At 36.3% G+C, this 19852-nt stretch overlaps 1 protein-coding gene across 7 annotated transcripts in view; it reads right to left on the reverse strand.

Annotated features, from left to right (window-relative positions):
- EPHA6 (EPH receptor A6) overlaps positions 1–19852 on the reverse strand; it is a 455633-nt gene that overhangs the window by 210493 nt on the left and 225288 nt on the right. For 6 of the 7 annotated variants that reach the window (XR_004355102.1, XM_032678076.1, XM_032678079.1 and 3 more), the window contains exons 4-5: positions 18273–18428; positions 10007–10342 (exon numbers count right to left, since the gene is read on the reverse strand). Coding sequence is in view for 6 of the 7 variants with exons in the window: in XM_032678076.1 (XP_032533967.1) it covers positions 10007–10342; positions 18273–18428 (492 nt within the window). In the remaining variant the exon portion in view is untranslated. Of the gene's footprint in view, positions 1–10006; positions 10343–18272; positions 18429–19852 lie in introns of those variants that run through there. The other variant, XM_032678077.1, reaches the window with a different exon arrangement.

Raw genomic sequence — 19852 nt, forward strand, 5'->3', positions numbered from 1 at the left:
TTAATAACAATTAATCTTATTTATATATTGAAATATTTTTTATAATATATGGTATATATGCATATATATTTAGTAAATATTATGCATTTTTTATCCTTTAAGTATCTTTAATTATACAAGGAATTCCAGATTGATATTTTAACTAATGTTAATCTCTGTCAACTGAGACAGTAATAGTGACTTGCTCATAAAAACTGACACATATTCCACCCACTGGAATTGTTTTTGAAGATATTAGCTTTATTCTCCCTAAAACTGCATGAGAAAGCAACATTTTTAAGGTTTGACAACATAACCATCCTCCTAGAATGAAAAAAATTATTCACAGTGTTGCTTAGAAAAGCTTAGACTTGTTATGTTTATGAGAATGTAAAGGTTATCTAGCAAGTTTATCCAGAATGATGCTAGAGATATGAATAGGGAAAAATAAGATCTGAACTGATTTTTCATGCCTTTTGGAATTGTTCACTACTATTGCTGCTGAAATCTCTGACTCTTACCTAGAAATGTCAAGGTATTTTTAGGAACCTGTGTCAACAGAAAAGCAAAAATTATAGAAGGAGAAGATACTGAAGTAAATGTGATATTAGAGAACATGCAAACCAGATAAAGATGTCCTGCAATGTGTCCTCAAATCTGTAGAGAATTACACGGACACCTACTATGGAATGTGACATAAAAACATCACAGTTCATGTTAATGCCTCAGTGGTGTGTTTGCTCCAGGTTTTAAACTTCCATGCTGTCAATTTGCTTCTTTGACCACATAAAATTCACTTCCAATTACGAGCAAGCATTTTAAAAGATAAATAGCATTTAACACCACACTAAAAAAATGTGATTTTCTCTATTTCCTCTCTCTGAAGATTTCATATTCTAGTCAGAGTTGCATTATTTATAAACTGAAATCAATACTTTCTGTAAAATGGCAAAGAGCGATGCTAAGTATCAGTTAAAATATTTTTCCCTTTAGAATGAATCATATCTATGAATATATGGCAATGAGATACCAAAAATTCACCTCACATCTAATTAGTAAATGATATTTCTAGCTTGACAGAAAAATGTATGAGTTGAGGGAAAAGACAAACGTGTATTTTCTCTATTGTTGATAGACTATAGCCCATCATCCTTGAATTATAAACTGAATTTCCTGAATCCCATTACTCCATTACCCTGTAAATTTTTTTTCATTCCTCATTGATCTTGAATTACAGGATAAAAGAAAGAATTGTTAGATAATATTAGGAGAACAATCTAATTCAGGAGAAAAATGGAACCTGGAGTTCAATATTACGTAGATAGGAACCAGTCACTGGAATCAGCCAATTTGTTTTCCAGACAAATTTGAGTTAATATAATGTAATGTTAACTTATTTCTAAACTGTAAAATACAGTATTGGAAACTGGATGAACAACTTGTCAGTAGTTTACAGGAACATACATCAGCTGTTTGAGATGTATAACAAGTTAGAATTTATAAGTCAGATATTGTTCATTAATCTCTAAACACTTCAACGCAATTATAGATAAAGATATGTTTTAGAAGCTGTTGCAGGAGGTGTTTAAAATAATCTGGAAAACACAATTTAAAAAATATAACTTCATATTCAGACAGAAAAAGAAATAAAATTCTTGCAAATGTAAGTTAATTCAAAGAATTCAAAGAAGAATGAGATTTAATTAACATCTGCAATTAGTAGGGTTTGCCATTGACTTCAGCATAAAAGTTGTGACTAGATTTTTAAGTACTGTGGATGAAGGCTAAAGTAGAGGAGATAACAGGAATGTTCAGGAAACATGAGCTGACCTAGGCCTATCTTGTATTTTTATCCTGTGGGACATCTCTCACTGACTAGTAGGGAAACAGTTTTGGGACATTAGATACAATTTGTGATTAGAGATTCTTTGTAAATATTTGCTTTAAGACTTCACTTTCAAAATACTGGGTGGTTTAATGTACAAGATGTTATTGTCATTTCAAGGAGAAAATATGATGATGAAATAAGTTTAATTTGCTGAATTCATGTGTTTTAGAAATTTATCAATTTTTGGTTTAGTTTATTTTTTTATATTAGAAATCACTTTATTCAAAAGACTTTCATCACTCTGATTTGCCTTGGGACAGGTTCTCTGTGTCATCTTCCTTCTCCTTTTGGCTATCAGGACTCTACATGTAGACAGCAAAATAAACCACTTGTTTTATCAATGTATGTCACTTTAGTAAGTGCAAACAACAGAGGCAAAATCTTCTGAACAGCTGACCCTTCACAGAATTAGTTGTACTTGCTCCAGAGGGTCACAAAATGAAACTGATTTCAAATGATTTTATTGAAAAAGTCCACTTTAGAACCTGTAGCCACATCCTGAATATCTGATAATATTCCTGCTTAACTGAAGGGTCTAAGGGAAATCTTAAAAGAAGATAAATAAAGAAAACTATGCATATTTAATATGCAAAAATCACTCCTCAATGAAAACCAGAGACTGCATGCTAAATGGAAATAAGGCTTAGCATATTAAGAGTGTCTTTTTTTTCCTTCTTTGCACCACCTAGTCTTGGCATTGGTTGTCACCCCGTCTCATCCCTATCAGACTTAGATTCAGGCTCAAATATGAAGTCTCACTTATATTAACTGTGCATATCCTGGCTACTATAATCTTTTCAGAGGAGCAATCTTTATTTTTTGTTCATAGGAGAGCATAAATTTTAACTCAGTAGGGAAACATTTAAATATGTAACACAGATTGAAGATAGTAAACAGACACCTCTCATTGTTTGGGAAGAAAAAGGTAAAAGCGGGTTATTAGAAATATTAACTTGAAGCTAACAAAGATGTAAAATAAATAAACTTCTTAAGCTTAGGAAACTATGTAAATTTGAGTCTGCTCTCAACCTTATTCCAGTGGGAGCAACTTAATGCCACTATTGTAAATAAATTAAAGCTATCTCCAAACTGTGAGCCCAAGGCAAACGCATGTGGAAGAGTCACAGAAGTGGAAGGAGTTGTTGAGTGTAACAAAGAAACTACTTTTGAGAAGCAAATGAATCAGAGCAACCTGCTATCAAGACCCCACAGCAAACATTATCAGAATTGGTTTGTAATTTCTCATGTCCTTTATTTTGAACATGCTCTCATAAAGATTCACTTGAAAGCCACGACATCTAAACCCACAATTTGTTCCAGATTAACCAGTTGTGATCAATGTCTTTCTTTGCTACCCTTGACCAAAATCACTCCTTTTGCCAAGAATGCAACAGAAGTCTTCATTTCCCTTGTCACATAATGGCAACGCCAGAGGTTTGTTTGCATTTGGTTTGTTGTTGTCAATGTTCTTTGCTTGATTTGGTTGGATTTGGCTTTTTTTTTAAATGAAACATCTTTCAAAAATGTTTAAGTAAACTTCGAAAACAGAAGGTTCTTAACGTAAGACTGAAGATTGTCCCAAGCTGGTTGATCCACGTTTGTGGCAGAAGTTTCTAATTCACTAGATTATATCTGAATTATCTTGTACTCTACCCTGACTAGAATATTCAACAGTGATTCTTCTCACTATGTATCATTCACTGTAAGAGGTCCCAGATAACTGAGGTGTGCTTAATTATCCTAACATAGTTCTTAGCAGAGTGCTGTGGAGATAGCACCAATAAGGTTATTTTACATTCTAGTTTGAAAGCAGCAGTCCATGAATACACATCTCATTCTTAGGGGTTTTATCATGTGTTGAATGCCCCTCGCAGCTACTGACTACAATAGAAACCAACAAAATAAAGACGTATTTCTTATCTCAGTGTGGTGTGCCTACCAATTTATTTGTAATGATTATTTTACAAGTTTTTCCATAAATTGAAACAAACTATTATTATTAAATATAAAATTGTCACAGCACTTGGACATTGCATTTCAGTGGCTACAACTTAAATCAGAAACTCGCTGAAAACACGTCACAGACAAACTGCCAATGGCTATAATCAATAGTGTGTTCTGCAAGGAAAGAAAATATTACAAAAACTGAAAGACCACATTGGTAAGTAAATTGTGGGGAAAATACAGTATTCATTAACCTCTTCTTAGAATTTAATTTTCTCCTACTCATATTATGTAACTCAGAGAAACTTTTCTTACATATCTGACTCGCTTATGTCTAATACTGTGTCTATGAGAGATGAAAGTAAATGGAATGAGGTTGACTTTTGCTGCATTAAAGAAATGGTTGACCATCAATATTTTCCAGCAGAAAAAAAGAACATATTTGTTAAAAAAATTTACAAGCATTAAAAAAAAATCTTCAGGATATAACTAAAAATTGAGTTAAAAGTAATTTCTCCCCTATTATTACTGCATAGTAATCAGGTGTATTATAAAGAAACATCCGTAAAAAGTTGTGTAACTGTGCAGAGGAGACCAGCAGATGAAAAATCTGTGGATAACTGCATAATGCTGAATTCCCTTTTAAAATGTATTGTTTAAATGTATTGTTCAGAAGTGACTTAAAATAGAGAGTGCACATCTCAAACTTTTTTTAAAAATAGTAATCCCTCTTTCCTGTCTTCACATCACATTCATTATAGACATTTACAAACTGTCCTTAGCCAGTTAGCAACAGATTGATATTTCTCTTCAAATTTTTCACACAAATAGAAGCAGCAGTGCTGATAACAGTAGAGTGTCTGGTAGAACTTCAGTTCAGCTGTAGTTGTGAAGTGAACAAATGCCATAAATTTCTTATTTATTGTCATCAATGATAATTTCACGTTCTTTCTTTCATGTGGCTTGAGCTCCAGCAATGTTTGATGGAGGTTGTTTTGTGACTGTTTCATAACAGGCTTTTATGCAATTTGCTATTCCAATAATCAGTGATTAGAAATAGCTGTTCCCTTGGATTTATAAGCCATTAACATAAACAATTTAAAAGATGGTTCAAAGGGCTTCATCATGTCATTATGAAAAGAGAAGACTTCTCGACTTTAAAGTTACAGAGGACAATCACATCTGTAGAGATTTGAGTCTCAGGGGTAAAATAAGGAAAGCTGACTTTTGTTTAGGGTGAAAGTGAGATGCTGCTATGGGAAGCAACTTAGGATGAGTAAACAGGCAATTCCCCTGTCACCCCAATGAGGATCCTGAAACTATTCTGTCATCAGTCAGAAGGATTAATCCTGATAAACTGTCCTGCTGGTGCTACCAAGCTCAGAATGACAGTCAGATGAACCTCTTAACCACTTCCCCCATCTGCATTGTGATTATAATGCTATATGCCATTAATTTGTGGTGATATGGTCACGTTTATTCCTGGAAGAGACATTGAAACCCGGCCATGAATTCCTCTGTTCCCACAGCTCTAAAAGAGTGACAAATGGTTGCTCTTTCTAGAGACCATCTGCACTGGACTACAAATATGTCTGAGGAGCCACCTGCACCAGGAATAACTTATTTGGGAAAAGGAATTAGATGAAAAGTAATCCCTTTCAAACACTGGTAAGATTTTACCATTGGATTAGGAAACATCACCTTGGATGTATCTGCCAATGGCTCATGTAAAATAAGATATATTAGACAAAGGAATCCTGACAGAATTGCAGTTTCAGAGTCTACCTGAAAATCTCAGCTGCCAACACTAGACAGACACAGAACAGTGAGCCAGAGGTTTAATACAGTCACAGGGTGTGTGCCCACAGATTGTGATCTCTTGTGCCTCAGATTCTGTTGACTGGTAGCAGGTCTTTGGTGTCACAGAGACCAGAGTCACCCACAAACTGATAAAGGAGAAGAGCTTTCCAGGATGCAAAGGCAGAAGGACTATTTCTATAGCGTACTCTTTTCCTCTCTGTTCTCAAGGAATAGAACATGTGAGTGCACGCTGAGTAAATGTGAATATGGACTGTTATTTGGAAATAGGAACTACTTTTTAAGTTCTGTTTTGCTTAATTATTCATTATTTACTACTTTAATTATGTATGAAAAAACTCAAGTACCTCTGAATTTTCCTTAGGCAATGCAGACTCTGTGGCATGCTCAGAAAGCTATATAGTGAGGTGTCTCTTCCTTCCATTAGTCATAAGAGAAACATAAATTACAATTCAGCATGTAATTCTCTGCTTCTTCACACAATGATTTAAAGTCGATTGAGTACAATTACTTTGTACTCAGCATATTTACTGCTGCATAAAACTTTCTCCCATAAAGAAAAGGCATCCAGGCACTTCTCTGAAAAATAGTATGTGAAACATTTTTTTGACGAGGCTTTTTGTGAAAATATGTTTTATCTTTCAGTTGTTTACAAACTACTTTAGCAGTGATTTAGGAAAGCGCTTAATATGTGCTAATGTTCCTCCTTGAACGGGAACTTTGCTTAAGTGCTTTTCTGAGCAGGATCTCGTTGTATACTTATCTGTCCATTTATCTGCGTTTAAAGTAGGGATTATTTTGGTATCTCAAATCATTTTGAAAAAAAGCCACACTTTCCTCATCTCCCCATCTGCAATATCTACACTCCCTAACACACCCCCCTACACCATCCTTGTTTGCCACGCTTGCTGGACAGGACACAACACATGCTGTGATTGCACAGGTTTAAATATATTCTTTCTTTACTGACTAGTCAGCAGACAGGCCAAGTGGTCAGTTAGCTGGGGTCTCTAGTCCAGAAAGGAAGCTTCACATTGCTTTTCAACTTGCAGACCCAACCAACACCTTGGTGACTCCAAGTGATCAGTTTTCACAATTCTGTTGACTCTTTTTCACTGTTATCAAACCCATGTTGGCTTCTGGGTTCACAGTGCCTGACAGATAATGTGACCACAGAAATTCTGTTTCCTTATGAAGCCAAGGGGAAAAACCCAAAACCGCGGGTATCCAATTTGGGAGTACTTGTATAAAATCAAGGAAAAAGGTCATGAGTATTGCCAAGTTCATTTTACCTGACTTACTTGCATTAATGTAATGTTTTCAGTATTTGATCAGGTCTGGTAATGCTTTATTCACCTAATTGCAGAGAGGTTTGAGTGCAGTTTGCACAGCCTTTTTTAAGTGTTACTTTCCTTTAGTCTGCTTCTTGTCACTGTTAAAGCTGAGCAGTGTACTTAATTTTGTTGATACTTGTGGTTGCATGAAGAGGCAGTTAAGATTTTAATATCAGTTGTGGTAGAACTCTGTGCATAAAGATGAGCTTTAATCACTTTTGAATTAGTTCACTTCTCCTGTCAGCATATATTCTCCCTCTTTGATGCTCTCAGACTACTCCATTCACTTATGTGACAGGACACAATTCCTCACTTTCTATGGATGTCCACAGTACTCTTCACTGTTATTTATTCAGCTAAGTGCTAACAGCAATATTGTTCTCCAATAAGAGAGAAACTCCCCTGAAGAACAAGCTAATAGTTTTGCATGTTTAAAGAAGAATCTGCTAATTTCACATAAACCATCAAAAAGAAAAGGCCACTAGAGGGAAGTAAATCCAATATGTTCAAAGAAAATAAAATGTTAGGTCTTCAGCCACTGTAAATTACTGCAGCTAACAGAATGGTCTGGATTTACAACAGCTGCAGATATGGTTCTATATTCTTAATAAAGATATGACAGTGGAAGAAAACAATCTATATATTTATAAGGAGGTTTAGCACTTCATGCAAAGCATATACCAAAAACATTAAAAGTGTAGGTATGAAAAGATTACATATAAAAAGGTAGTTGAACATGGGATAAATATGTTGTGTAGGTATGATTAATTATAGATCTAGATATTAAACACATCAAAAGTAAAACAAATTGTTTTAAACCAATTCTAGTGATCCAGTCCTTGTACAAATTTATACATTTTTCATTTCTTGTCATGTGATATGTTTAATCCTGGATCTTTGCTTTCTATGAATGTATGCACAAACCTGCAGCAGTGTGCAATAAGTACTGTCCATTTCAGTATAATTAAGATTATAAGGGAAGATTGTAACAGTGAGTTTATAAGAAAAATCCCTGCAATGTTCTGAAGCTCTAATTCTACAGGTTACATTTCTGAGGTGAAATACTGCAACTTTCTCCATACCACTTCTTATTTATGACTAAAAGTTACTCACAAAAAATGTTGATTAATTTCCATCAACAAAAACTCCATTAACTTTCTTCCACACTTCATCCAACATTATATTTTTTTCTTTTACCTCTAAATATATAATTACCATGCTTATGGTTTTACACAACTGAACAGCCGGTAATCCTACAGAAATGCTTTTATCTTTATAACTACATTTTATAGATGACTCCTGCTATGCTGTCTTTTTATATCCAAATAAACTGACAAAGAATTCTGAAAATCTGGTCTTAAATTCTCTGAAGCCCTTCCATAGCAATTTTAGTAATGTAAGAATTATTATAGGGAATACAAGCACTCTATACTCCAGAGTTTACTGCCAGTGTGTCACAAATTATCAGAATATTTTCCCTGTTTTGAGTAAACTGCAGTGAAAATCTCTATCCTTAAAGCAGGACAGACAACAGCAAAAGATACTATTTTTTAAAAGGCCACCAGTTAAATGCACATCACGAGCTGTGTTCACACAGCTGTTACGCAGCTTAAAAATAAACCATATCTCTGATGACCTCCACCTGCGCATGCTTGGTGACTTGCATTTAATGCCATTTAGCAAAATATCCAAAAGTAAGTACACTTAGGGCTACTTTCTAACACCATTTTTCCCTTAGTGAGAAACGAAAAGGGATATGAAGGTGATACACAGCTTAAGTGCTTAAGGCAACCCTCACTGCAAGGCCTATATATCATTAGGCATCGTAAATGATTAGCTCTGCTGTTATCATCATCACCTGAATGGTGAGTAGTTTTTGTGCCTTTTCTAATCCATTTTCATGAATATTATTCGTATTACCACCATTGTCATCATCATCATCATGATCACAGCAAGCTGTTAATTTTTTGTATGCCCAAAGGTAAACAAGTCATTACCTACTCATCAACAAAACTACTCCTCCCAGATACACAGGTAAGCAGATTTTTGCTAGGCTGATCAGCGAAAAAAACCTCGAGCCTTCCTACAAGTGGAACATAACAGGATCCTCCTGAACATTAGCACTTTTACTAAATAGAATCATATTATCACGTGTTTTTTGCTCAAAGCGGTAGTTTTGCCAGTTCAGTTCCTGCTCTACATTAAACACGTCAGCTACAGTTGCAATGTCACTGCACAGTAGGTGAAAAACATTTCTGGAACAAATGTCAGCAAGGGATAATTTTGAAATAACCTTCTTGTCTTGTCTACAGTGACAAAAGCCAGAAGAGGACACTGCTATATAGTTTGCATTGTTGGTAAGCCGTGATGCCGTTTCCCGGCACAGTAAGCACTTCTAAAGATTGAACAAGAAAAAGCTGTAGAAATAAACAAAAACAGAGAGCTCTTCTAGTTTCCCATGTTTCTGGTGAAGATTCATCTTGGGCATGAATTCAAACTGAAATAGGGGGGAAAAAAGCTCAAAACAATAATGCAAAGTTTAAAATTAAAGGATCAAAAAAAATCTAGTAGGAAATGGCTCATACAGATGTTGAAATACCTTTACAGCGAGAAATGCTGTATTAGTACTGTGAAACAGATACTAAAGGTAGTGAGTTCACTTCCACTTTTCCTTTGAGTTGTGCAATTGTAATGGATAACCTCTGGTGTTTTACTCTTGCAAAACCGAAATCTCAAAAGCACCAGACAGACTCCTGTTCTGATGAACCACTGATAGATATAGTTACTCTCAGGTAGCTAAAGATTGTACTTAAACAGAAAGCTATGATTTTGGGTTCCTGTGTAATGGGGTCAAGGGCCAACTGCCAAAAGCATTTAATGCCCTCATCAGCAGGGGCTGAAAGTCCTCACAGAAAGCGCTTAAAAACATTTAGCAACCTGCAAAACATCCTAACTTGCTGAGCCAGACTTCTAAGAAACAAAAGCATCTCCGTAGGTGTCAGGGGCACAGGAACAGACATGCTGGGACCATGCTGGGACTTACCATCTTGGTCTGTGGTCACCGTGATGGCTGTGAACTGCTTGGGAGAGAAGCTCAGCTCCGAGACCCCGTTGGTGGCTTCGATTTCGAAGGTGTAGTTCACGTGCGACACGAAGTCGAGCACCGTCACTGAGGAGTTGATGAGCCCCGTGTGCCTGGGGATGAAGCGGATGCCTCCTCCACAGATCTCACACTGGCTGGCATCCGACCCACATTTCTTACAGATGACACTGTAAGTGAGATCCTTTCTCCCTCCAGTATCGCTCGGGGGGCTCCACTCCAACATCAGAGCTGTTTCGTTAATGTTAAAAACCACATTCCTCGGAGCAGAAGGTGGCCCTGCAGAGAAGGAGGGGAAAACCTGTTAGGCCCCTTTGGAGAAAAAAGTTAAACAACAAAAAAAAATCATTTAAAGGCAATTATTTGCAAATAAAAGACATAAGAGTTATGGTTCTATAACAAATTCAAAGTAAAAAATAAGAGTTATCTGAATACAACCCTTGAAAATTAAGCAGACATAATAAATGGGTAAGATCACAAAAAGCTGAATAATCTAAGTAAATTAGAATTAATTCAGAAATCATTTAAGGCAATGAAAAAATGAATTGGGAATGTCAAAACTACACTTGATAACACAAATTTGCACTAAATATCTCTTGATGGTGTGGTTTACTGGGCTAGAGCTTTAACCACAAAATTCATATCCTTATTTTATATCTAGTAATGTAGGCTTTTCTGAGACTTAAAATATTTGTTGTTTTATAAGAGACAAATTAAATAATAAATAAATAACCACTTTGGAATAACTACAAGAGGTAAAACTGTTTTTATTACACTGCCAGATTATTTTTTTTTTACCCTTCACTGCTTATCCCCAGGGATTTCTTTGCTGCTGTTCATTAACAGAGTTAGGTGGCAATAGGCCAAGACTATCAGGCACAAGAGACAGTTTACAAGTTTTTTTTCCTTCCCACCTGGTACCTCGTCAGCACCAGTATAACAGTGAAGACATCAACCTTGCAAGTTAAATGTCTAAAAGCGTGACCAAAAAGCAGGAGAAAAAGTAATTTTTTAAGACTGGGGAGAAATACAAAGCTAGTTGCAGCAGGCAGAGTACAGGAAATCTCTCATCTAACAAGCAGGTGGTAAAGCTGCCTGTGTACTGTCAGATGAACCACAAGTGATCCATTTCCCATGGATTCCACAAGAGTCCAGGTATGTCCAACAAGTTATAAGCTGTTTGCTAACTTACTGTGTGGGATCACATAAAAAATACCCGGGGCTTTACATATAGTGATTGTCCCCCTGTTCCCCCTGTACTTGGCACTGGTGAGGTCACACCTCAAGTGCTGTGTCCAGTTCTGGCCCCTCACTCCAGGAAAGACATCGAGGTGCTGGAGCGTGTCCAGAGAAGGGCAGTGGAGCTGGGGAAGGGTCTGGAGCACGGGGCTGATGAGGAGAGGCTGAGGGAGCTGGGGGGTGTTTATCCTGGAGAAAAGGAGGCTCAGGGGTGACCTTATTGCCCTCTACAACTCCCTGAAAAGAGGTTGTAGCTGGGTGGGATTTGGCCTCTTCTCCCAGGTGACAAGTGACAGGATGAGAGGAAACGGCCTCAAGCTGTGCCAAGAGAGGTTTGGGTTGGACACCAGGAAGAATTTCTTCACAGAGAGAGAATCCCAAAATGTGCCCATAAAAATTATGTAAAAACCCACAGATTTGGAAAAATGCAAGGCCTTATACTCTAGATTTTGATATGTGTGAAAGGACTGTGGAAAACTCAACTGCTGACCTCTGGGTTTTTTGAGCTGAATGAGTTGAATAAACATATATTCCCAGCTCTCAACAAAATCAGAGGGCACATGCATTGCTTGGTTTATCAGAGCTTTGAAAAGTTTCAGCTTGCTTTGCAGTTTTTGATCATTTATACCAACAGGACTTAAACATAAAGTTTTGATTGAGACACTGGTCAAACTTTGAGTAAGCTCTTCATTACTTCAGGGTCTCTTAAGCAGACTGAAAAAGTACAAGAAACATTTGCAAATGACATCAGCTAATTCTTACACAGAGTGTATTTCACTCAACAAATGGAGTGGCACAGTACAGATGAGAGAGTCAGAGGATTAAAATATAATAAACTTTCTAAACAAACAAACCAACCAAAAATATTAATCAACACTCTTGTAAATTCCAGCTCTACAACTTGTAGCATGAGGACAAGACCTTGTGCCTAAAAGATGGTCAAACCTTTGCTTTAGGGAGGAAAACAAAAATATCAATGCTCCTCCTTTATTTTTCCTTCCTGGTCTTTGTGACCTTGTGATAAGTGTAAACTGAAGCATTTTAAATACTTTAATAGGTAAGCTCTTGTAAATGCAACTTGTTAACAAAGGCTCATTATATTGATACTTCATTATCCAGTGGTGTGGAAAACAGAGGTAAGAGATAGCCTTGAAAATGCTGCCGTGGTTCAAAAGCTCCTACAAGCTTAGAGTGTCTCAGACTCAGAAATCACTAAACTCCTATAAAACCACTGCAAGGCTGATGGTTCTGGCTACTCCAGAAAAGAGTCCTGAGATTGGAACAAGCTAAAACCAGCACAGATGACTTCAGCTTCAGTTCTTATTATTTATGTTCAGAAGACTAATTATTCAGAATAATTATGTTTCCTCTAAAGCCATGCTGTGAGAATTAAACAATGACTGGTCTTAACAAATTCCCACTGTTAAAACCAATGAGGAGTTTTAGGAATATGGAGGATGAGCCTTAATCACGTTTACATATCTGCATAACTTTGAGTGGATCAGTAATCCCCTTGAAATAATTGGTAATACTCAAGCACTTAAAACTAAGCATGTGTGTAATTGCTTGAAGGACTGGAGTCAAGGTTTTAAAACAAGCTTAATCTTACATACTATAGATACATAACTTACTTATATCTTACATAACTATAGATATTATGACAATGGGTCATCACAGCTCAGTAGGGGTTTTTACGTTATTTCATCAATTTTGGTACACCAAAACAGGAGTTAATGTGAATCTGGGCAACAGCCAAGTTTTGTCTGGCTTTTTGAATTTTTATTTCCTATCAGATTTTTGTTGTACTATATGTAGAGGACATCTGTAGATGGACCAATACAGTAAATAAAATACATTTTAAAAAAATATTTTTATTTGTACTAGAGAGTGAAAGTTTTTAGAGTCATGATTTGGGACTTAATCCTCAATTGTAAGAGCAAACACATACTATTGTACATACTATTGTACATTCACATTTCAGTGAAAAGGAAAACCACCATCAATTATGTTAGAGGTGTCTGAAAGTATGTGACTGTCTGCTTGCAAATGCAAAAAAAAGCCTCAAACACACTTCCTACTCAAGGCCCCTCATGCCAATTTGCATGACGATTAAATAGCTTTTTAATTGCTGTTAAATTATGCCAGTTAAACTGTGATTTCATGCAAATATTAAGCCATAATGACATGCAGTGAATCATTTACTAAGATTTAGAACTTGGAACAAAGAGAGACAATTCATTCTAATCCTCAGATTCAACTAAATTATGTGTCACTGGGCTTTTATGAATGTGGCCTGATTGCTTTGTTATCATTTATAAATTATACAAAGATTATTTGACATATTGGAAAAACCTGGCAGCAATAACCCTTCTGCAGACATCTGTGTGCAAAGCACTCAGGGATTTCCTCATATTGATTTTTAAGGAAAACAAGTATATTGGTGAAAACAAGGGAGCCTTTTCTCACAGCAGAATTCACGACTCTGGATTTTATGCAAAAGAATAAAATGCAGTTCAGATGGATGAGCATTAAAAAACCATGCAGCTCGTCTGCTAAGATGGAACTCAGCCAGAGTGTGAGCAATGTCTTTTGCTTCATTTACAAACTACAATGTAAGAAATATTTCTACACTCTCTGTGGAGGAGACCGACATCAATGTCTTAGGGAGAACCAGGCCTGCTCTGAAAGCAACAGAGCCGAGTTTATTCTCTTCCTCTGCGAAGGCAAAGTGAATTTTGCTGGTTTTGGAAGGAGAGAGGAGCAAACCCAACTCTGCAGAAGTCTAGTGAGGGAAAGGCATTATTTTATACACTAATGAGTGATGAGTGTCTAGAAAAAACCTGTTACATTTTAAGTGAAAACTGTCCATTATTAGACTCTTAGAAATTCGTGTTATTTGACAACCGAATTTACAGTAGAAGAGCAAAAATTAAGCATTGCCTTAGAATATACTTGGAATCAGCACCTGGCTGTGCCCCTTGAGTTCATAATTGCTTTTTGACATACATATATACATGTGGCATAAATAAGTTGTGTCACTTGATGTAGAACTACATTTTTCCTTTTCCAGAATCAGTTATACTTTTCCCGTGAGACCAGCAGGAAAAGGAAGCCAGTGACTGCAAACCAACATTCCAGGACTGAGTATAATGATGGATTGCAAACAAATATATAAACATATATATATATAATATCTATATATATAACAGTAGAGGTAGTAGAGTTAAAGACTTCAAGTATGTTGCTTGATTTTTCTGCTGAAATACTGTGTTGATTCTTAAAAGTAGAGGACACAGTTTGTGGTAGAGGTTATTGAACAGAGCACAAGTTTGTTGGGTTCAAGTTGTTTAAGCGTAACATGAAAAGAGATGCATTCAGACTCAGACAACCAATATAAGCCTGCCTGACCTTGAAAAGATGGATCAATTCATCCAATTACTTTATGGTGGGAAATGTTAGACTTTATGTACAGAGTAATCAGACAGGGGATTAGACATGATGCTATTTGTTGCTCACTGTGTATGCAGAGAGATCACTGATAGAGTACTTGCATATGGCAAAGAAATACAATAAGAAGAAAGAGTAGCAGCAAGAGATTGATAAAGAAATGTCAATCAAATGAAAAGAGCCTCAGAGAAAGGGATTAACAATATATTCTAATGTAATTTTCATTTCTCTTATTGAAAATAGATTTGTGTTACTGTTTTTTGCAAAGTGCACACTCTTCTTTCACAAAATGCAGCCACGGGAAGTGAAAATGGAAACTGTACAATTTTGGAAAAGCAGACACTTTGCACTTTCACAGAATTAATCCAAGTGGGTTTGAAGCTCATCTTGTAAAAAGTGGATGCTGGAAGCTAAACTCTTAACTTCATAGTCTCTGAAATCAAGGTTTGTTTTCGGGTTTTGTTTGTTTGTTTGTTTTTCCCATAATGCTGTATATGCAAGTTTCCCAGTACTGAGGAAACGTTCTGGAGTAAGGAATACTGCCCAACGCTATACTGGAACGAAAAGAGAGAGAGAACAAAGTATCTACCTATCTTAGGCATATTGCTTTGCAGGAAATGGGGAAGCAAATAAAATAGGCATCAATAGAGTCAGTCAAAATGTTTGAATATAAAGACATTTGCAAGTGGAATCCACTATTCACTCTGCGTTTAATTTAAAAATAACTCTCATTTTAAAAATGAAAGTCCCAAGAAAAATGTCTATTTCTTATACCACATCTCATATGCGAAGATACCAATTTGAAAACGAATACCAAAAATGCAGATCTGCCCCAAAAGGGGATATGTAGAAAGGGCCTTTTCTTATTGCACAGCCTTTTCTCTCTATTTAGCCAAGTATCTTCATTTTTTTTCTAACTTTTCAACTCCTTTTATTACAGTGAAGCATGGCAGTTTGGAAGGAACACTCTAAATTCCACTCATACCTGTACCTTTGTTTATTAAATTTAGATTAGCCGCATCTGCACAGATCCACCAAAAGCAGTGAGGTTGTGTTTATGACAGAAACATAATTTTAATAACTGAGAGCATAATTTGAAAGCAGTGGGGCTAAAGCTATCACTTAGGGAATAATTTGGCCTGCAGACTCTTCATTACTGATGATGAGCAAGAAGACAAGAACACAGTCTGCCAGTGTCATTTGCTGAACTGACAATTAGTGAAATAATCATCGTTGTAGGTATAAGACAAATACATCTGCTGTGACAGTCAGTGGAGAACTGGCACCTTGGAGTCTGGGCCAAGTGGGAGACAATGCCTGGTGGCACTGAAGCAACAGCAAGGCAGAAATTAGAGTGTGGTTCACTGTCTCCTTTATTTCTTCTGTCTCACAAGCTGAGGTGAGATGGGGCACTGCTCAACCTCTGCTGTGGTTCATTTCTTCTCTGCCTCCACACTCTCAGCTGCTTTGGCTGATATTTGGAGAGGGTTGGCAGCAAGTTTTCCCTGAGAGTTGCCAGCCAAAACATCTCTCTGAACTCAACTTTTGTTGAGAAAGCACCAGGGTGTTGTAGAACCTGCTCCCTGATGCCACAGGGCTCTCGTGCTCCTCCCGACCTTATCAATACTGGTGGGTATCAGGGCTTAAAATTGTGCTTTGAAAGATAATTATGGAATCTTAATACTATGTATGAGCAATTTTTTCAAAGAACTGTCTTTCAGAGATGAAAAACCAATGACTTATAAATAATACGGAACTTCATCTGCATAATGGATAAGTGAAACTGTCTCTCTAAGCATGAGACTGTCAAGAATGTCTGGGATGTGTTAGTTCTGTGAGTAAGTTTTTAATGGCCTGTTCTTGAGGCATTGATTTGAGTGGGATTATTTGTAATCACCATTTTTCCTGGGGGAAGTCTGGAAAACATTGTTTATTCCCTCACATATTTTATGCAAAATTTTAGGCCTGTGTTCCTTGTTCCAGACTGAGCTGAGAGCAGGTTCTGTGAAGGTGATTGGGGTGTCTGTCTGAGCCCTAAATCCCTTAGGTGGAGAGTGGGATTTACCTTTACCCTCTAAAAACCCTACTGTTGGATGAGACAATTTTCTGCTTAGTGCCTTCAATCTGAGAAATGCAATTTTAATGACCATCCCCCCCATTTAGTGGCTGGACAATGTCTTGGTCTGTGTAAGGACCTCAGGATTGCATAATGCCTCTGACTTTGTACATCAGATCCAAATTACCTGGTATATTCCCAAGTTACCCAGTACAGTGTCATTTGGAAAGACTATCCTGAGCACAGGGAGTAGTACAATTCTGTCAGCTCTGTTATTTTTTCACTCAGTGTAAACATAGCAAAGTTATGGCTCCACACTGATGGCTTTTGCAGCATCACTTTGTTTTTGTGGGTTTATCTCTCAAACTTTTCGTACTTAAAATTCTGCTGAAATACTTCATCCATTTAACATATTATTTTTTTTTTTAGAATTTTCTTAGCCGTGGCACAAAATGTACTGAGATCAAATCCACCTAAAGAGCTGACAAAGTGCTATACAGAAAACTGGGCATCTTAGGGAATTTTGCAGTCTTAAAATTCCTTTGCTAAACAGGCAATTTTAATTGCCTACTACGTGTAAATATAGTATTTCACCCACAGATTTTTAAATGCTGCTGTTTGTTCTCAGTTTTGAGATTAAACAGATATAGTTGCTAACAACCAATAAATGAATGAGTAATGAACCATGAATGGAAATCTATCAGAAATATTTTATTAGGTAAAAAGAAAACTTATGTTTTTTGTTTCTAGACATAAGAACACTGATCAAAGTAATAAAAATCTGTTCTCAGGATTTCTGTCCATAGATTGGTAGGCAGCAGTTTTATCTTGATGACAGTTTTAGGTTAGTCAAGAACCACAAAATTATGTATTTTATCAAAAATTTTCATTATCACAGTTGCATAAGAAGATTAAAAAAAGGTGATATGGAATAGTTTTAATTATATACCTTCTGATTAGATACATCTTTTTTCCTTTTTAAAAGAAATTATTTTCTTGTCTTTTCTAGAAAGTTTAATTTTTACTCAATTTTGTTGAATAAAATATCAATATTGTTCTTATACTCTTCACTTAAATCTGAGACAGCAGAGCATGTCATAGCAGTTTTTTTCTTTACATGACTCCAGTTTTTTGAAAGCTTTTGTACTAGTATATTTTCAAGCATTTAAGATACCTATCTTGAAACACCACATTGTTATCCGTATGACAGCAATTACTCTCCTTGTTTTATATCTCAGAATTACCAGTAAAAAAGTTGTCAAACTAAGAAACATGGCTATTTTAAAGGTTCTCTAGACTAAACAGAAATATGTTGTTTGAATTTTGATTAAAAAAAAAATCTCTTTTGGTTAACTTGAATGGAATTCTTCACAAAATGTACAAAGTTGTCATTTTTTTAAATAAAAAATGAAATAAATGAGGCAACAGAAGAAGAGAATTGCAGACACTGGTACTGATCAGACTTACTGGTACATGCCATGGTTGGTGGGTCCTTTTCAGCTCTGAAATAACCTTTTTCACACTGACAGACAGAAGTTGCTTCTACATGGGTCAAACTATGTGGAGGACATTTGGAACACTTCACGTTTCCAGCAAAAGCTTTATAGAATCCAGGCCTGCAAGCTGCAAAGAAAATAAGTTTCATTAATAGAAGCAAGTTTTGGTCATTAGTAAAATCTGCTCCATGCAATTATAAAGCTCCTTCCTTCCTTGCCAATCTCCATATATATGTTATTTTGTTCATACAAATCTTCATGGTTTTTATTTTGTTCATACAATTCTTCATTGGGTTTTATTTTGGTGTATGGACTTAAAAAGTTAAATCTGTTCTTGGTATATATATAATGGGGAATCATTAAAAGAGACTGCTTCACAATTTAGATAGTCCTCATTGTTGCTTGAAATTGTACTCAGACAACTTCACTAATATCACTTAACAAAAGAGCATTACCTATGTTTTATGTAGGTTCCATGTGGTAACAAGGAAGAGTGAGATAACTTCTTATCTGACAGAACTATTTATATGCCTTCCTTATTCAAGTAATAGACACTTTGTATATTTACCCTCACAACACCTTGAGGGGACAAGGATGACACCCTTCTATAGGGAGAGCACAACCTCATGTCCCTTCTTTGCTGGCCTTTAAAACAGAAATGAGTCATTCAAGCAAATCTTATCATAAACCAGCCAGGCGTGCCTTCTGAAATATTGTTTTTAAACCATCCTCAGACTTCATCACACACATTTAAACAGATTTCTTTCTTTCTCCTGCCAGCTCCCACACCCACACATTGCCAGCACGTATTGCAGTTACTGCCTTGTGGCTTCCCAATGTGAGAACAGAACAAATGAAAGAGCAACTCTGTTGTAAGATAGAAATTGTGTGAACAATTTCTCTTGCATTTCTGTGTGTTTCACCTTGGCATAGCTGAATGCTGATAGTAAAAATTACTGCGCCACTAAGATGGCTACAGGACCTGAGGTTAGAACAAAAGTGGATTTATGCCAGATGCCAAGGAAGAGTTTTGGCAAGTGAATAAAGTTTTCTCATCTCCTATGACCACCTGTTGTGGTCCAATTAGCAGTGGACAGCAGAGTATGTTTTCCTTATGTAACCAATGTTGTGTGAACAAGAAACTAAGCGTCATGAGCACTACATAATCTGTCTTTCTCCTAATAAATCCGACATTTGCCTGATCACATTGATCCTAGAGCACTCTGTCCGTTCCCTTCCATCGATACAACTCCAACATGTACAGATTGTACAGACTCCTATTCCTTCTGACTCCTCCAGCAGTACAATAGAAACCATTGCTGTATGGTTTTTTCCATATGGTTTTTTCTCAGTTTAACATATTCAAGGCAATTTTCTTTACATCCTTAGAGGAACGAGGTAGTATTTCCTTCTCTTGTAATAAGACACAGAAAAAATTTAAAATTACATGTTTTTAATCAGTGCTCCAAAATATGCATTTGATGGGTGCAGTGCCAGTTCATATTAATAGAGTAGTTAAAAAGTATTAACTCATAGATTACATATACACTG

Source organism: Chiroxiphia lanceolata, chromosome 2 (assembly GCF_009829145.1).
Source record: "Chiroxiphia lanceolata isolate bChiLan1 chromosome 2, bChiLan1.pri, whole genome shotgun sequence".
In the NCBI taxonomy this organism is placed as follows: Eukaryota; Metazoa; Chordata; class Aves; order Passeriformes; family Pipridae; genus Chiroxiphia; species Chiroxiphia lanceolata.